Below are 18,578 nucleotides of genomic sequence, written 5' to 3'. Positions count from 1 at the left end.
GGAAAAATCAATTAAAGATGTAATCAAACAGACGATGAACACTATTAACAGCAATTATTATATGATGCAATCAAACTTATAACAAAATGTGGTAGTTCTGTAAGTTGTTTCAGGGTTGGCATCATCTGAGGTCCTATGAGGGGTTGGCATCATCTCTTTTCAGGTGTTCTGGATCCAGACTGAAGCTTGTGTAAATTCTAGTTTTTGCCCTTTTTATGGGCAAAAAACAGAGAAACAAATATAAACATAATTAGCGTAGCTGCTGTTCCAACCAAGCAAAATTGATTTGTTTAACCCAAACTAAAGAATAATAATGTGTATTTGATCAGATATAACTGCAGTACAAGATTATGAGATGCATTATTTGAATGTTTGGCCAAAGAGATGTGTCTTTAATCTAGATTTAAACAGAGAGAGTGTGTCTGCAGGTTTACACAGCAGGTTTTATTTATAGCTGTAATATGAAGAAAACAACTCCATGTTGTTGGTCATTATCATAGCTATGTTCATTAATTAATTCATTTAATTAAGTAATAAGTAATTAATTTAAAGTAATTTATTCATATTTTATTGATATAACAGAAATTAATATTAAATGTTTGCAAAATGTTCTTTATATGGGTCTGATGAAGCAGGTTCACATCTCTGGATCACTCATAGGCATAATGAGCTGGTCCTGTTCTGAAGTGGTCACTTAAGAGCATCCGGATTTTGGATTTGGAGGGTCAACTGTTTTGTTAACAAATTAATAGATTTTTCAAATATGTATGGGTGATTATTGACTGAATGACACATCATAGTGTTTTTGCAAATGAGGGATTTACTGTTTCTGTGAGACCTGATACTGTATTGTAAATTTCAACTGCTTCACATAACTTCCAACAGGAGAAAACGTTTCATTCGTTTGCTCTTTTAAATAGTTTTTTTCTCCTTTTTTACAGTCTATGGTGTGCACACATTATGTTCACATAGATATGTGCGCATTTTTCGTAAAGTCTATTGGGTTTGTACACACACATCTGGTTATTTTTGCGTTACTTCACGTTTTACTAATGCGTGAAATTCCTTCATTCGATTTCTGGTAGCAGAGCCAAATTTGCATTACCGGAAGGCACACACAGTCTGCCATGTTGTTCAACTAATATTTTGTGGCGATTTAAACGCAATATATTCCACGAGTAGAGCAAAAAGAGTGAAAACAACTTTAAAAGTGCACATTCTTCTGTGCGTGTCAAGCCCTCTTGTGAGTAAATCCTGGCTTGAGCTCGAGCGCGCTGTGCTCTGCGATCGATTAGCTCGTCTGTGCAGAAGTAGACAGGAGCAAGCTAGACGGATTGGCAAAGTCGGAACGAGTGTGATTAAAAAACACAAACAAAATACAGAATCAGAAATACGACCAGCTCCAAGCTGTCAAATTGACTTGACAAGCGGTGCATCATTGTCTTCGATTAACTTATTGGGATAGACAAGGGATCAAAAGGTAGGTGTATGTCGAAATGTTTATTCGGTGGTTTGGTGTCGAGAGGGAGCCATTTTACAACACTTTATTTCTGCTCGGAATGCTAGCTTAGCCTAGCTCGCGCCGTGGCTAAAACAACACGCATTCCGTCACGACACAAGCCCGAGTCGTTATAAGTCACTCTTATGTATCCGTCTAATAATGCCTAAAAGTTTCTTTGCTCTAAAAGTTTACATTTAATCACTCGGCGTGTACTAAAAGGTTTCTGCACACATTGAATGGCCTACTATGCTAACTGTGCCGTGCTAGCGAGCGTTCTGCAAGTAACGTTAGAAAGACGAGTAAGTTTGTTAGTATTTTTAACTCCTGTATGCTCCAGAACGTTTGGCTGAGCATATTAAATAATAGTTTGCAATTATCACAAATATATTTGAAAGTCGATTGTTGTTTATATTCTGCAGCTAACTCTTTTACTAGTTATACGTCTGCTCTTAGTTTTCCTCCACTTTACTTTCTACTTAAGCTGTTTTGCATTTTACAGATAACTTGCTTATCTTATTGTAACGTTAGCTAGACAGTTCACGGCCGTGGACAGATATATTTCATTAAAAAAAGCGATGATTAGTCATGTTAAAAGTGTAATTCATTCAAAAATGACATTTTTTTGTCATAATTTACTCGCTCTCATTTTGTTCCAAACCTATATGATGTACCTTATTCTGAGCAATAGAAAAAGACTTGTTTGGCAGAATGTTAGTGACCTGACTGTATCAGTCATCATTCACTTTCACTGTTTTTCCATGCAGTGAAAGTAAAATGACAAGACAAGAGATGTCATTCTGCCTGTTATCTCCTTTTGTGTTCCTCTGAGGGGGGAAAACATACAGGTTTTGAAAATGGTGAAATGAGTGGCAATAATGTTTATGTATGTATTTATTTTTTATGAAAGTAGTTAAATATTCAATATTTTTATTGCAGGTGGAGTGTGTAAAGTATCTGTTTTAGTAGCACTTTTAACCTGTGAAAGCAGCTTATTGTGCTGATGTTTTTTTAGTAGCCAGCATAATTGGATAGTTGACAATGGCAGATCACCTGAACTTTTCTTTAATTTGACAGTAGTTCTGCTTTGTAACTTTTTTTTGTTGTGCTCAAATATTTTCAAATATAGTCTCTGTTTGAGGTTATAGAAGCTGTATTCATAAAAATTATTCACGATTGGAAAAACATAATTTCGAAAGTTTTAGATGAAAGGGTTAGTTCACCCCAAAAAAAAAATTAGGCTGCGTTTTACTCGCCCCCGGGGCATCCTAGGTGTATATGACTTTCTTCTTTCAGACGAATCCAGTCGGAGTTATATTAAAAATTGTCTTTGATCTTTCAAGCTCTATCATTGCAGTCAGTGGGTGTTGCATGGCTTCAGTCCAAAAGAAGTTAAATAAAAAGCGCCCATGCATAAAAGAAAAGTGTCTCACGCGGTTCCAGGGGGTTAACAATGGCCTCCTCTAGCGACTCGATGCATTTTTGTAAGAAAAATATCCATATTCAGAATGTAATAATCACTTTAATCTAGCTTGTGCCAGCAGTTGTACACAGAAGCAGTTCCGGGAGCATGACGTATGAGGTCAACGTTGCGCATGAGTCTTGTGAAAACCAACGTTTGTTAACAGGAGCAAAGGAAGCAAAGTTTCCTTATTTTAGCAAAGGAAAACTAGTCTCCTCTTGGCTTATATCGAAATCCTCTGACATTCTTCCTTACAAATTCTCGTTTTGTACTTCTAAGTCTTGACCGTTGTTTTGTTTTGATCTCTCTGCTGCGTTTCCACATTCGTCACTTCTGAGCGGCGCATGCGCAAAGCCGATGTCATGCGTCATTCCCCCGGAACTGCTTCTGTTTACAACAGTGAGCGCAAGCTAGATTCAAGTGATTATTACGTTTTGAATATGGATATTTTTCGTACAAAAACACATCGATTCGCTACAGGAGGCCTTTGTTCACCCCCCGGAGCCGTGTGAGACACTGTTTTATGGATGGGCGCTTTTTATTTAACTTCTTTTGGACTGAAGCAATGCAACACCTGCTGACTGCAATGATAGAGCTTGAAATATCAAAGACTATTTTTAATATAACTCCGACTGGATTCGTCTGAAAGAAGAAAGTCATATACACCTAGGATGCCTCGGAGTAAAACGCAGCCTAATTTTAATTTTTGGGTGAACTAACCCTTTAAGTAGGCTATAGCATGTCACCCTGCAGAACACAACTGTCTTTGATTGATGCCTTGTCAGCTACCCATTTGTAAGAAGAAATTAATTTTGCCATTAATTGCTGTGTGATCTCACATTTACACACACATACATTTATTTAGGATAAAATTTATCTAAATATTGGTTGTTATTTTACAGAGTTGGTCTGCAGATACATTGTGAAGATCTGGAGGAGGAATGACCTGTTGGATTTGTGACTGCAGGATTTTAAAAGACCCGAGATCTCCCAACATGCAGTAATACAATCTGGAGTACACCTGTTGTTTCACATTATTGAATGTTCAAGGTTTGCTTGCACCTGGACGCTTTTGTTTTGGTTTTGCTGAATTGCCAATGCACGGTTCACCATTTTTAACAGGAATCTGTGCACTTTGGCTTCAATTTACTCACCTCTGGAAGCTACTTTGAATTTGATGAACTGGAAGGTTGGAAGTGTTGTTAGAGGTCAAATCATATTTACCTTAAATTTTTTCGGTAGCCTAACGTGATATTGGTTCACCAGCCATTTATCAGCCATGTGGGGCGAGAATTAAAGATGTCAAGTTTTCATTGTTTGGTTTACTGAATCACCTGAAGTATGAGCTGTTGAAAGTTAAAACAATTCTCATGACTTTATAATATAAAGCACTTCTAGCTATTGTGATGTGACAAATCAGCCCCCCTCCCCTTTTCGCCCTGACGTAGCACCTTCACTGTTTTGATGAGGTGAACATATTCAGATCACCACTTTGCGCAAAACAGCTTTGTGTGGTACAAACCCACTCTCCGTTTTTTTGTTGCTGTGTGTGTCTTCAGTCCAAAATGAGTTCGTAAAGGAGCTTCTGAGTGTCAGAGCAGGCACAACGTGCTGCTACCACAAGAACCCAGAATAAGAGACTGGAAAGTCCAAGACTCAAACAGAGTTTCATTTCAAAACCCCTTGGATTTGCTTCATTTGTATCCAGTTGACCTGAATGCACACAGTCATCATCTGTGAACTAAGGGTGTTGTGTAGAGTCACTCTGGCATTACTGATCAAACATATCCGCTATTCTTCCAAAACTACACGCCACTGATTAAGAACAACACGTCTGCATCTCTTCCATCACCTAACAGTTTCACCTTGAGCTGCACAAGTTTCACTTCCATCTTTTTCTTTGCACCATCCTGGAAACTGGAGTTTGCCTGTGACAGGAGTAGCGGTTGTCCTGAGGCTTCAAAGCCCGTGAAAGTGCATTGGTTGGGCCCTCTACACAGATACAGCCAAGGACAGGGTCATCGAGCCTTTGTCTCTGGGGTAAGAATCCACAACATTTAGTTGGAACTTTCTTTGGTATTGGTTATTTTGTACTTTGAATGAGTTACCACTTATGTAATGGAATTTGAGATTTGTCATTAAGTAGAATGTATTGTTTTAAAGTTAGTTCTTGTGAGTCTAAGTAAATAGTCAATCATATCAAGGCCAAGAGAGCAATAAAACAGAAGTTAGTGTTTTTTTTGTTTTAATGTTTAACCTAGAAACTTCTTGCTAGAAACGTCTTGAAAATGCATGTTATAGATCTTCTTGTGTTGTTAAATAAAATAAAAAAAATTTGGGCCTCATAATATTTAAATCACTTTGTCATAACTTGATCTTCTGGTGAAAATGACAGACTTTTCTCTGGTAACATGCTGGACTTCTCCAATCATTTAGTCTGGTTAAACTCCACCCCTCCACATTCAAGTGGTTTTCAGTTTGCTTCAAATGTGTGGACCAGCTCCTTCATTCCTAGGGCTGGCTGGCTGGCACAGGTGTGGTTTCTATGGACACCTTTTTTTAGTGATATCTGTCAAGTTGTGGGGCATATTTTATGCATGGTATTCCAAAAATAATTTGTAGCATCTTTAATACGCAGATACAACTGTAAGTCATTTGTAGGTTGATATCCATAAAAAGGGTGAGCACTGGCCCTGCGGTGCTTTCAAAACGTTTTTCTCTTTCATTGAGTATCACAATCAGCCTGACTCAGCAACATGAGTGTCAGGGCAAGACTATTTTGTTTCCTGACCTTTGTCTGATGGGGGAGGGAGTATTCAAAAACTGTTTAAAAACAGTTATTCCTTTTGTATTTGGTGCTGCAGAAATGGCACTTTTCACCTTTTAAAGTCACCTTTAAATCAAAGATGAAATTTCTTGTTTTTTTTAATGGAATATTGCAGTATTTTTTATGAATGATTCATCCATGTACATCTTTATTTAAAAAAAATTAATATACCCTTGTAATCTTTAATTAAAAACATTAATGTATCCTCCTCCCCGGAATGATATCAAGGATGATGACGTGTACATCTGCTCAGGGGCTGGGCAACGAAGTTATCCGATGGCTAGACTAATTTTAATGGAATATTGCAGTATTTTTTATGAATGATTCATCCATGTACATCTTTATTTAAAAAAAAATTAATATACCCTTGTAATCTTTAATTAAAAACATTAATGTATCCTCCTCCCCGGAATGATATCAAGGATGATGACGTGTACATCTGCTCAGGGGCTGGGCAACGAAGTTATCCGATGGCTAGACTAATTAAAAAACTTCTCCACCAACTTGCCACTAGGGTTGTGACGGTGAGGAAATTTTCCCACCGGTTAATCGACATGTGACAACAACACCGATAATACCGGTATCACCTTGGGGGCAGGGGCATTTCCTCTTTTCCTCCAATTTTAAATAGCTTTAAAAGCGGCGTGCGCATTTTATTTTCACTTTCAAATAACGGCAATTCGGCGTAAAGCAATTTGTTTTCGTTTATTAGTTCGTTTGAATTTTCCCTCTTTTCCTCGCTTTCCTTCGCTTTTAAATAGCTTAAAAGCACCGTGCGCATTTTACTTTCAATCGAATTAGTGACAATTCGGTGTCAATTGCTTGAATGCAACAACAAAATACAACGTCAAACTCACTTTAGCCTATATATAAAACATAGAACTTTTATTAACAAATCAAATAAAAATACACCATGCTATAGGGCAGGCTGTGCCTAATATAAAATAACTTACATAAAGTTTAAATAGGTAGCCTATACAAAACTGGAAATAAGTAAACATGTATAATATATAACCAAATAAATAAGAAACGTAGAAAGTTTATTAGCAAAACGAATAAGAAAGCTTGGAGGCACGGCATACACCTTGGTGTCAAATAAAATAAATTATACAAAGTTTAAATAAAGTAAAAAGCAGCAAACACTGTGGAACCAATTAAATAAGAAACGAATATTTAAAAAAACTTTCAAAATCACCTTAGATAAACGGCAAAAGTCAACAAGATTTTCTAAATCCAAAATACTGCCAAACAGGCGCTTTTGCATTTCGTTTCGAAACTAAATCATCCGCGATCGTCTTGTCTGTCTCACCTCACTCTTCTTGTCAGTCAGCTCGACTCACTCTCCTCACTGGAGAAATTAAATCTGATCTGTGATGATGCGACTGTCGTTCGGCACGCTGCATTGAGTAGCCGCGTTCCGTTTTTAATTGTAGTGTCTGTTCTTTTACTGAACTAAATGATTTTTATTACTATAAAAAAATCTAAACGATGGTGGGGGTCGGTGCTGCGGTGGGCAAGTGACGTAACCGGTGTTGCGGCTTAACAACGGTATCACCGTCAGCACCGTCTATCGTGGCAAGCCTACTTGCCACCCTCATTCACAATCACAGCAATTAGCAAACGACAATCATCCAATCAAATGTCCTGCCCTTTTTCTATTTGTCACAATAGGAAAGCAAGGACAATTGCAATTTCCATTTCATGCTGACTTTAAATATGTTTGCATTATTGTGACTTACTTGTATTAGTAGATTATAATGATGTGATGTTTGTTGCTTGCATTGTCAGTTCAGGCCATGAGGTTTGATGCCTCCATCCACTGACGGGAGACACTGGACCTAAATGGCGCAGCATGACTTTGTTCCTGCCTGGCTTAACTTCTCCACGCCTCAGCCCGCCAAGGTATTGTAATGGATTGTTGACTTTGTATTGACTGCTTTTTTTTGTTTTGTTTATTTTTTATGTTTTTATTCAGGACAGTATGACTTAACAGCCTCTCTTAGTTCTCTTGAGCCTAATCATTCTTCTCTAAAATAAGCTTTTTAAACTGAAGCTGTCTGTTTAATTTGTGTTCGTGATTTTTAGTCCCCTGCTGCCCCCCTTGAGAAGCATGGAGAGCACTTTCCCCGCGGAGACAGCCGGCCGGGAGTAAACCGCCGCAGGCACAACTCTTCCGATGGCTTTTTCAACAATGACCCACTAAGGGCACCTGGAGGTAGAGGAACACACATCTAACCTCCTTTGCATGCATTGGTAATCTATTTCTTGCCCTTTGTAATAGCTGTGCATTTTCTCTTCAGGTGATGGGTGGCAACAGCCATCTCTGTTGAGGCATGACTCTGTAGACTCTGGTGTTGCGAAGGGGAGTCAGGGGGGATTGGGAGGCGGACCAGGGTGGAAGGAGACCCCCAGCTGGCATGGGGCACAGAGAGGCCAGGAAGGTCCTCACCACCACCATGCTCGGCATATCAAACGTGGTGGAGGCGAGAGGGACAGACAAGGGGGTCACCGACAGCGCAATGGAAACTTTCATCCACGCAAAGGTGGCCCATATCAGGACAGATATTCTGATGAGGAACGCAATGATGACAAACTCAAGTTTGTTGATGAGGACTTTGTAAGTATTCTTTTCGTCTTGAGTTTGTTTACTTGTATAGTGGAGTCACACCCCTCCCAGGCATGAGTTAACTGGTTGTGTGATTGAAGAGGTTTAATTCTGTCATACTTTACATGCCTTTCATGAAGCAGCTGCATAGTTAGTTTGCATTCAGGCTTTCTGTTTTCATGTGAATTTCAGCCCTCCTTGAACCCTGAGACAACTGGAAAGCCAGCCAATCAGCCTCGTGCTGTCGGTACTCCAGCAGGAGTATGGGGTAAAGTTGCTTTCATTAATTGAGTCACCTCCTTCCAGCTGCATAAAAATTTTAATATCATGTTACATTTTCTTTTTTGTTCTGTAAGGTTTATTTATTTATTTTATTTTTTTGCCATTTCTGTTACAGAGAACCCCCCTAGTGCTAAGCAGGTTATGTCTAAGATGCTGGTCATTAAGAAAGTGTCTAAGGAGGATCCCAGTGCTGCATTTTCAGCTGGTTTTGCCAGTACTGGCCCTCTTCCCGCCAATGGTTCTAAAGTCCCCATCACTGGACCCAGCGTCCCATATGTCTATTCTAGAGACATTTTGTTACACCTTTACTTAGTGATTATTTTGCCTTATGTCTGTTCTAGAGACATGTTACAACTTTTTGATAAAGCTCTAATTGGTTTTCTTTTGGAAATATGATTCAAATTCACACTGAATGCATTTATGACTGTAAAGCATGTCTGTGTGTGTCAAAATCGTGATTAAAATCGAAATCGCAAAATTGATCAAAGAAATCGCGATAGTTTTTTTTTTGTCCATATAGCACAGCCCTAGTACATAGTATGTAACAACCGTATAAGTACACATTGGTATATAGTATCTACAGCTGTAATATTTCTGTAACTACACACATGTAACAACCCTCAGAATGGTTTGTGTAAGTACAAATGTGTAACAGGACATTGGTAACAACACTTTTTTTCACTTCACTAAGTAGTCGTGTAACAGGAATTATATAACTACATTTTGTAACAACAGTATGTATAAGAGTAATTGGAACCATTTGATCCAGGGGGTGGAGATGGGTAGGTTTGGGGATATGTAGAGTGGGAGGAGTTGGATCTCGAGTTGGTGCACCACTGTAATACCAGTGTACTTGCATGGTAACTCCTCAGGAGTGGTCCATTTAATGTAAAGTGTAACATTCTGGACACCAACCACAATTTTATGTAAAGCCTAACTTACTGGCCGGTGCTGAGTAATTACATGGTAAATCTAATATAAAGTGTAACCCTTTCTTTACCAAAAAGTGCTGTTAGTCCTGTTACACATTTGTACTTTCATTACCAAAAAGTGTTGTTACCAATGTCCTGTTACACATTTGTACTTACACATACCATTCAGTGGGTTGTTACATATGTGTAGTTACACATACATTAGAGCTGTAGATACTATGTACCAATGTGTACTTACACTGTGGTTACATACTACGTACTCAACTAGTTACTATGTAAGTACACAGGTATTAGGGCCACTTAATATAAAATGGGACCAAGGCAGTAATATGTGCTTTATAAGTACTAATAAGCAGCCAATATGCTATTAATCTGCATGCTAGTTAATAGTGAGAATTGGTCCTTAAAATAAAGTGTTACCAGACCTTCTAAATTCCTTCTAGTCTTTTGCCAGTAAGGACCTAGTACCCAACATTTCCAGAAAATATGATTGCTTTTGGCTTCATTTCAGAGCAAATGCTTTCATGGTGTCATTATATAATTCCTCTATTTACAAAACACACAAGCAGATGAAGAATGAAAGAAAAATGTTTACAACACCGAGCTGCTCTACGCTTCAGTGGTCTCAGTTATTCATCAAACAAACGTTATCATGTTTATCCATAGGAGAACATCAATAATCAACATGGCTGCTTACCCAGCATTTTCTTATTTTTAACTCGTGTTTATCTTTCCATCTCTCCTTCTCGCTCTCTCTCTCCATAGCCGCCTTCCAGCACTACCCCTCCAATAGACATCACCCCCTCACGGCTAAAGCTGATGCGGCGCAGCACAGACCGTAAGAGTGAGTTCCTGCGTGGGCTAAAGGATGAGAGAAATGGGGATGTGAGTGACTGCCACAGCCCAGGAGCTCCAACAGAGGTGCACATGAGTTCATCTCTGATCTGTAGAGTATTAGCTGATGTAATAGGTTAATTAATTTGTCATTACAGGCTCGGTTTAAGATTATCAGAATTGGCTTATTAACAGATTTGGAGAAATCTTGTTTATATTAGTTCCAAATCCACCTACAACCTTGTCAATAAATGTGACCCTGGACCACAAAACCAGTCATAAGGGTAAATTTTTCAAAAGCTGAATAAATAATCGTTCCATTGATGTATGGTTTGTTAAGATAGGACAATATTTGGCCGAGAAAAATCTCAATTTTGAGAAAATCGCCTTTTAAAGTTGTCCAAATTAAGTTCTTAGCAATGCATATTACTAATCAAAAATTTAGTTTTAATATATTTACAGTAGGAAATTTACAAAATAACTTCATGGAACATTATCTTTATTAAATATTCTAATGATTTTTGGCATAAAAGAAAAATCAAACATTTTGACCCATACAATGTATTTTTGGCTATTGCTACAAATATACCCCAACGACTTAAGACTGGTTTTGTGGTCCAGGGTCACAAATTCTTATAATTTTTTTCAATTTTTTTCATTTTTTTTTTTTGTGGGGGGGATTAGAAGGTAAAATTATGTAATATATAAAAATTATTTCCATCTGTTTTGTTTATAAGCATTATATTAGCCATGAGCAACCAGATTTTCAAAACTGCTAATAAATGGAAAGATTCATAGATTTCCTTAAATTTATGGTTGCTGAGGCTTAATTTGTGGTTTATCTTTGTGTTTAGGGAGAGGGAAGTACCCCAGAACCAAAAGAGTTTGGAGAGAGTCATGAGAACGGCGTCTCCCACTCTCTCAGTGACTCAGACCCAGAGCACTTGTCCAGCTCTCTGGAGGCGGAACACAGGTCAGAGCGACCACATACAAACACTTCAAAGCATTCTCCTCCATCAGACACATATAAACTCACTTCCAGATTCTAGTGAATTGCCTACATGAGTGAATGAGTGAATGTCCACCCAAACATGAAAAATCTGTCATCATTTACTCAGTCATGTTGAGTGTTACTTTCTTTCTTGTGAGAAACACAAAAAATATTTTGTTTTAAAGAATCCTCAAAACGGTTCAGTTCCCATTGACTTGTATTGTGTGGACAAAAATATAATGAAAGTCAATGGGAACCGAAATGAAGCATTCAAATATATCTTTAAAATATTTTCTGGTCAGCAGAAGAACAAAATGCATACAGATTTGGGAGAAAAAAGACAGTCATGAAACCACTCTCTCAGTGACTCAGACCCAGAGCACTTGTCCAGCTCTCTGGAGGCGGAACACAGGTCAGAGCGACCACATACAAACACTTCAAAGCATTCTCCTCCATCAGACACATATAAACTCACTTCCAGATTCTAGTGAATTGCCTACATGAGTGAATGAGTGAATGTCCACCCAAACATGAAAAATCTGTCATCATTTACTCAGTCATGTTGAGTGTTACTTTCTTTCTTGTAAGAAACACAAAAAATATTTTGTTTTAAAGAATCCTCAAAACGGTTCAGTTCCCATTGACTTGTATTGTGTGGACAAAAATATAATGAAAGTCAATGGGAACCGAAATGAAGCATTCAAATATATCTTTAAAATATTTTCTGGTCAGCAGAAGAACAAAATGCATACAGATTTGGGAAAAAAAAACACGAGAGTGAGTAAATGATGACAGAATTTTCATTTTTGGGTGAATTTTACATGGGCAGCAATGCCATATGTTATACAAATATCGCTTCTCATGCATATGGAAGACTACTGGGTTCATGAGTTGGCAAATAGCATGTTGCTAAACTAGCAATTAAATATACTTATTTACAAGCAAATATCTTTTGTTTCAACCACCGCATTGAATTTATTTTTTAACTGAGCTTCATCACATTGCATCTCAAATAAATTTTCTCATGAAGGATACGTGCAATGGCTCCTTATAATTTGGCCAAAATCAGGTATCTTTGGTCCCTTAGGGACACATTTATAGTGTAATGCTATACCTTCATAGGCATCACACTAGGTTTTTGAACAGAGCCTCACATTGATCCGCTCACGTCCCAACAACATAGACAACATCCACAATGCACATACTCACACATATGGATCCTCTGTGACAGGTTGCTGAAGGCAATGGGATGGCAAGAATACCCAGAAAATGATGAAAACTTCCAGCCCCTCACTGAGGATGAACTCAAAGAGTTTCAAGCTAAAACTGAACAGGTATGGGAAATGTATACATATAGTTTCTATTTCACTTTTTTTATTCTTGGTTTAAATTTAAGTACATCCTACACATTTATAGTTAATTTCCTCGGTGACTGACTATATTTGTGTTTTGTCTCAGATGAAGAAGATTGGTCTGGGACGTAACGGTGTGCTCTTGAAGCCACGTAGTGTGGCCCTGCTAAACTGGAGGAACACCCCTAACCCTGGCCTGGAAGAGGGCTCTGAGTCTGAGACGAGCAGTAGCAGCCAGACCTCCGATGATGAGGATACCTAATGTGGCTTTAAACACCCCTCCCACATTTCCCTTTCTCTCTTTACCTTAATCTGTCTCCTCCATCACACCCATTTATTTCAAACTAAAAGAAGAAGAGAGAAAAGATTATTTTCATGGACAAGGAACATCGGTCATATCCCAGGCGGAGAGAAAAATAATTCACTTGTCAGCTCATAGGCAGTGTCTTTCTGTTAGATTTTTTGCCCCCTCTCTCCTTGTCTGCTTTTTGTTATTTCTGCTGAACTAGAAATGTCAAAGAAAGCCACACACACCCTCCACCATATCTTTTTTGTTTTTGCTTGGGGGAAAAAATTATAATAACACCAATTATAACCGTGATTTAACGTGAAATATGACATTATCTGAATGTTCTATAAAATGGCTTTGACACCTTTCTAAAAAATATTTTTTCCTTTCCGCGAAAACAATTCGTAGCATTAGTGTTAAGATGAAACAATCATTGTGAGCCGCTGACTGCGACATTGCTCCCAGTCCCTCATAGAAATGAACTCAAGCCAGTCATCCCTGCAGCAAGGAGGAACTAAAGCAACACTGAATGGACTGTCACATGCAGTCTGGCAGCTAGAACATCAGTCCATTTCTGGCTCCATTTCCAGCAAACTGCTCATTTTCACTCGTTTCATTCTGCAGAATCATACTAATATACCTGATTTCATATGTCTGTCAAGTACACGTGTGAGAAAACCTTAAAGGATGTTTAAAAGTTAGATTTGAAACCTAGCTTGCAGAAGAGTTTGTCAGGAACTGGTTTTTGAATAAAGGTAATGTTTGGATGCAAGGGTCTATGTTTTATATGTTGCGTTCTGGGAAGCCAGGCGAACATACAGATGTTCAGTTCACTGAGGTTGGGTTCTGTTTAGGAAAGGTTGAAGTTAAAAAAATCACAAACAGACAGTTTTCTTTCATGCCCATATATGGTTTTGTTTTTTCTGGGTTTTTTCCTGAATAACCTCAATTTAAACCATATTGAAATCCTGAACATTTCAGTTACTCTTTAAAAAGCATTTTCATGCTTACAGAAATAATGCTGTGGCAATCATTTTCAATAGCTTTACATTCATTGCATGTAGATTGATAAGGGGTATTCAATAAACACAAGAAAGGTTTGATGATCTTATTCCCTCACAAAACCCAAATAAAATCTACCCAATGGAATAGAAAGCATTAAACATTATTGGGCTTATGTAATATTTACAATGCAGGAATTGATCCGAGCTGTCTATGGTTTGTAATGACTGTGAACTTTCTTTGAGCGATTCGGTAAGATGGCTTGCACGCTTTGTTCTGCTTTTTTTGTTCTTTAAACCGTTCATTTTGGGCGCGGAGTTCTATCCCTGCTGCTGGCAGTAAAGTAGAGATCCATCTCTAGAAGTTCTTTATGTCATGAGGGACTGCTGGTATAAATTGTGCATCTCCTTTTTTTGTACCTTGTTTTTGCTGATAGGGTATAAAAATAGCTTTATTACAGATTCAAGTTTCTTTTTTAATTTTGGTACAGCTGTAAAAAATTCCCACATAGTTTTTTCTTTTTCTTGTTTTGTTTGCATTATGTTGTTTCTGCAGCCTTGATATTCAGGGTGGATTGTAAAAAATATAAGAATAAAAAATTGTGAGTTTTGGAAGATTAAGATTATTTTGATAACATTATTTACAGATTTGAGAAGATAAAAGGTGTCATGTATGGGTTTATCTGTATGAGACAAAGCAGACATAAACTACTGCATCATAATGAAAAGATCGGAGAAAAAAATTGTAATAAATATTTTGCATCAGTTTGCCAAACATGTCCAGCCTTTCGTTTTCTGCTGAAACACTTGGGGAATCATTCTTCATGGTTTAGGAGGGCAGTTGATAATGTTGAAAATACGCATGCAAAGGATAAAAATAAGCATAGCACTGAAGGGTTGGATTCCTCTTGCTCTAACCCCATCCATTCTTTACCACTCCCTTTTTCCAAGGTGATTGTAACCAACAAACACAACTTCAGTCAACAAATCCAGTACATATAAGTTAAGGCAGACATTCTAACAAAAAGTATATTCCTAATTTTTAAGAATCAGTCTTTCTGGGTCCAGTTTAGAATTTCAATAGGGAAAAAGTTGCTAACTTTAATAATTTGCTGGAGAGATGGAAGGTTTGGGGGACTTAATTTGTCGGAACTGTAAGATGGCATTCCATTCTACTGAACTCTTGGATAAACACACAGCCAAATTCTGCATTGGCACAGACCTAAAAGATCCAGTAGCTCTATGGAGAGGTCAAAGGGGATTCACTCAAAAAGAACAAGCAGCTGTGAAGACGGTGCATCCTACAAGGACAAGGACACCTGATTTAATTATTGTAAGTAGTTTAATATTATACAATTATTCCAAAAACCTGCAGTTGATTTGTATATTAAAATATACTGTGTATAATAAAAAAAATAACTAATTTGAATAAACAGAGCAGTTAATAAACAGTTGCTCAAATATTGAAGTACTGTTTCAAGATGAAACAAAAAAAAAATCACACCTACCCAAAAATTTTGAATGGTAATTAAAGTAATACAGTTAGTAAAAATGTTTCTTGTTCCATTGGCCAGCTGAAGGAACAGAGAAATCATGAGAGCGAAAGTGCACAGGACAATGTGTCAGAGAATACTGCACTTAACAAACTCACTGAGGAGGTACATAAAGACGGTGCATCCTACAAGGACAAGGACACCTGATTTAATTATTGTAAGTAGTTTAATATTATACAATTATTCCAAAAACCTGCAGTTGATTTGTATATTAAAATATACTGTGTATAATAAAAAAAATAACTAATTTGAATAAACAGAGCAGTTAATAAACAGTTGCTCAAATATTGAAGTACTGTTTCAAGATGAAACAAAAAAAAAATCACACCTACCCAAAAATTTTGAATGGTAATTAAAGTAATACAGTTAGTAAAAATGTTTCTTGTTCCATTGGCCAGCTGAAGGAACAGAGAAATCATGAGAGCGAAAGTGCACAGGACAATGTGTCAGAGAATACTGCACTTAACAAACTCACTGAGGAGGTACAGGACCACATACAAACTTAATAAATCTGGTTCAGAGTGGTTTTTATGCTTCATCTGATGATCTTCTGTTTTAGTTTCAAAAACTCAGGATTTCATTTGAACAAAACCTGCCCAGAAGACAGACAGAGGTCAGTTTGATATGCTTAGTTCTATAAATCTGTTTATAATGTGCATATTGTGCTTGTGTATGTGGTATTACGTGTTTTGGACATTGGGTAAGTTGTTCTTCAGGTGTCTGAGGAGCAGGCCTCACTCCAGCAGAGAGCCGATGAGCACAGGGCTCTTCATGAGCAGAGACTGGCTGAGATCAGAGCATGCAACCATCAGCTGGAGAAGCAGAGAGAGGGTAACTTCTGTCATAAGAATGAGAAAAGAAAGCTATTGTTTTTGGGTGTACATATATTCACAATTAGCAACAATAATTATAGTTTATTTAGTTTTGTTTGGGCAAAAACTAAAAAAAGTGTTTTACAAGAAAATACTAAAGTTTTTCTTCTTTAGAATTTCACTTCTAATTCAATATGTTACTTGCTGATTCTTTGCTAATTTACTACCAAAATTTACTCCAATTGTTTCTGTGTATGTGCCAAAAGTGAATTTTTGTGTAAAGTTATTGAAAACACTTAAGAACTTTTTTCCTTTTGTTTTTTGAAGATCACATGTGGTAAATCACTTATTCATATTTTCAATCTAGCTGTAAAATGTGTGGATTTAGCATACATAAAATGCTAGAAATGAAATTAGCTAGAGTCTATACCCAAAATGTTTTGAAATGTCTTTCCTACCCCAGAATGCTGAAGAGTTTGAAAAGAGTTTGTTTTCTAAAGTCTACAGGCTTAAATGGGACCCCAAAAAGTTGTCACACTGTTTCACTTAGCAACTGCAAACACATGTTGTGATTGGTTGAAACACCTCTGAACATGTTGATGTGAATTTCTTCTGCACTACTTTTTTTTAATGATGTGTTTATCCCAGAAATAGAAGAGCGGCTTGCCGAGCTGGCAGGACGGGAGAGGACGGCTCATCTCGAGGAAGTGCTACGAGAACTGAGGAATCAGGAGCAGAGGAACGAGGAGGTGCTGCAGCAGCTCAGCTCTCAAATCAACTCAATGAAAGGGTGAGAGAGAGTGGAGGAAAAAGGAAATATGCAGAGAAGCTATAAATCAATTTATGCATGTTTATACTGCGCTGGTGTTGTAGGCCTAATCCAATTGAAGTCCCCTCTAACCCACCAGAGGAAAAGAAGACACAACATATTACTTTTGACTTGATCTCTTCTGTGGCTGGACCTCTCTCTGCTCAGATAAGGTTGGTCTTTTTAACTTACATGTTACCAGGATGATAAAAGAAGTGACAAAAAACATGCACTTACATGATTGAAGGAAGTATGCATATCAAATCTAGGAACAATAATAGGCTTTTAAGTCTTAGGATTGGGCTCTTTTAAGAACTGCCAAGACACCTCCTAAACACAACACAGCCAATACACCCTAGCAAAAGTTTAGTGCCACTTTAGCAACCATCCAGACCACTCGAGCATTGTGGTGCATTTGTTTTTAAAACAGAGCCTTGCGTCTGGCATACATGCAGTCCGGTGGTTCTGATCCAGAGGTTCTGGCCCATATGCATGACCTTCAAGCAGAGTCTCTTACACTGGAGCAGGCAAAACATAGAGCTGAAAGTAAGACAAAAGGAAGAAGTGAGTAGTACCATCATCACTGTCATTGAACTGTGGCTGCAAATAGTATTTGGAAAATTAAAGGGGTCATATGATGTTGCTAAAAAGAACATTATTTTGTGTATTTGGTGTAATGAAATGTGTTTATGCGGTTTAAGGTTCAAAAAACACATTATTGTGTCTCCTCTATGGCCCGCCTTTCTGAAACGCATCGATTTTTACAAAGCTCATCGGTCTGAAAAGCGAGGTGTGCTCTGATTGGCCAGCTATCCAGTGCCTTGTGATTGGCCGAATACCCCAAGCATGTGACGAAAATGCTACGCCCCTACCATACTGTGATGCCGAGTACCGGCCGGAGCGACGAGACAAAAACATTAAAACCCATTACAAACGAGACATTTGTTGCATCCAGTGGGGACATAATTACGAATTATAATGACTTATACTGTGTTTTTACGCGTGGTGTTGCATCGTGCCGCGTGAACAAAACCATGTCTGCATTTGTGATCGGAGAAATGACAAACAACAAGCCCTACTCTACACTGCTCAAAACTCGCGTTTGAATCGTCAGTGGCAAATTCTTTATATATAAAAAACGTACTTACAGTCTGTGAATCAGAACAGCCGGCATTGTAGTCTACTCTGCCAGGATCAGGAAACAGTTCTCCATAAAATGCGCTGCACACATCTGAATATTTGGGTTAAACTGTTCTGGAACAGTGTTGTAAATACAACTTAACCACTGATTTCTAGTCGTGTCCTCTTTTGGAAGACCAAACAAAGTAGTTT

General features: G+C 37.8%; 2 protein-coding genes across 2 annotated transcripts in view; both read left to right on the top strand.

Moving 5' to 3' along the window:
* The first annotated feature begins 1,224 nt into the window (after positions 1–1,224).
* On the top strand, positions 1,225–14,694 carry LOC107594633 (vasculin-like protein 1). The gene is made up of 11 exons (XM_016284752.1): positions 1,225–1,480; positions 3,863–5,000; positions 7,576–7,689; positions 7,873–8,002; positions 8,088–8,404; positions 8,585–8,660; positions 8,790–8,941; positions 10,372–10,527; positions 11,295–11,413; positions 12,663–12,765; positions 12,890–14,694. Exons 3-11 carry the CDS (start codon positions 7,630–7,632, stop codon positions 13,043–13,045), a joined length of 1,269 nt encoding a protein of 422 aa, XP_016140238.1. The 5' UTR covers positions 1,225–1,480; positions 3,863–5,000; positions 7,576–7,629; the 3' UTR covers positions 13,046–14,694.
* A 499-nt stretch (positions 14,695–15,193) lies between these two features.
* The window catches only part of LOC107594632 (coiled-coil domain-containing protein 17-like), a 5,637-nt gene continuing 2,252 nt past the window's right edge, over positions 15,194–18,578 (top strand). Inside the window, exons 1-7 of the mRNA XM_016284751.1 lie at positions 15,194–15,406; positions 15,648–15,731; positions 16,186–16,239; positions 16,343–16,457; positions 17,087–17,228; positions 17,312–17,419; positions 17,677–17,810. Coding sequence (XP_016140237.1) covers positions 15,194–15,406; positions 15,648–15,731; positions 16,186–16,239; positions 16,343–16,457; positions 17,087–17,228; positions 17,312–17,419; positions 17,677–17,810 — 850 coding nt within the window. The remainder of the gene's footprint in view (positions 15,407–15,647; positions 15,732–16,185; positions 16,240–16,342; positions 16,458–17,086; positions 17,229–17,311; positions 17,420–17,676; positions 17,811–18,578) is intronic.

This window comes from Sinocyclocheilus grahami, unplaced genomic scaffold (assembly GCF_001515645.1).
Source record: "Sinocyclocheilus grahami isolate Dianchi unplaced genomic scaffold, SAMN03320097.WGS_v1.1 scaffold187.1, whole genome shotgun sequence".
In the NCBI taxonomy this organism is placed as follows: Eukaryota; Metazoa; Chordata; class Actinopteri; order Cypriniformes; family Cyprinidae; genus Sinocyclocheilus; species Sinocyclocheilus grahami.
The sequence above is the reverse complement of the archived record's forward strand: the minus strand, read 5'-3'. Positions and strand labels throughout refer to the sequence as shown.

What these genes read in the sequence shown, in the direction of transcription:
- LOC107594633 (XM_016284752.1), top strand. Translation starts at nt 7,630, where the DNA reads ATGGCGCAGCATGACTTTGTTCCTGCCTGGCTTAACTTCTCCACGCCT. An exon ending in AGTTTGTTGATGAGGACTTT is followed by an intron (nt 8,405 to 8,584) that starts GTAAGTATTCTT and finishes TGTGAATTTCAG; the next exon opens with CCCTCCTTGAACCCTGAGAC. An exon ending in GCCCAGGAGCTCCAACAGAG is followed by an intron (nt 10,528 to 11,294) that starts GTGCACATGAGT and finishes CTTTGTGTTTAG; the next exon opens with GGAGAGGGAAGTACCCCAGA.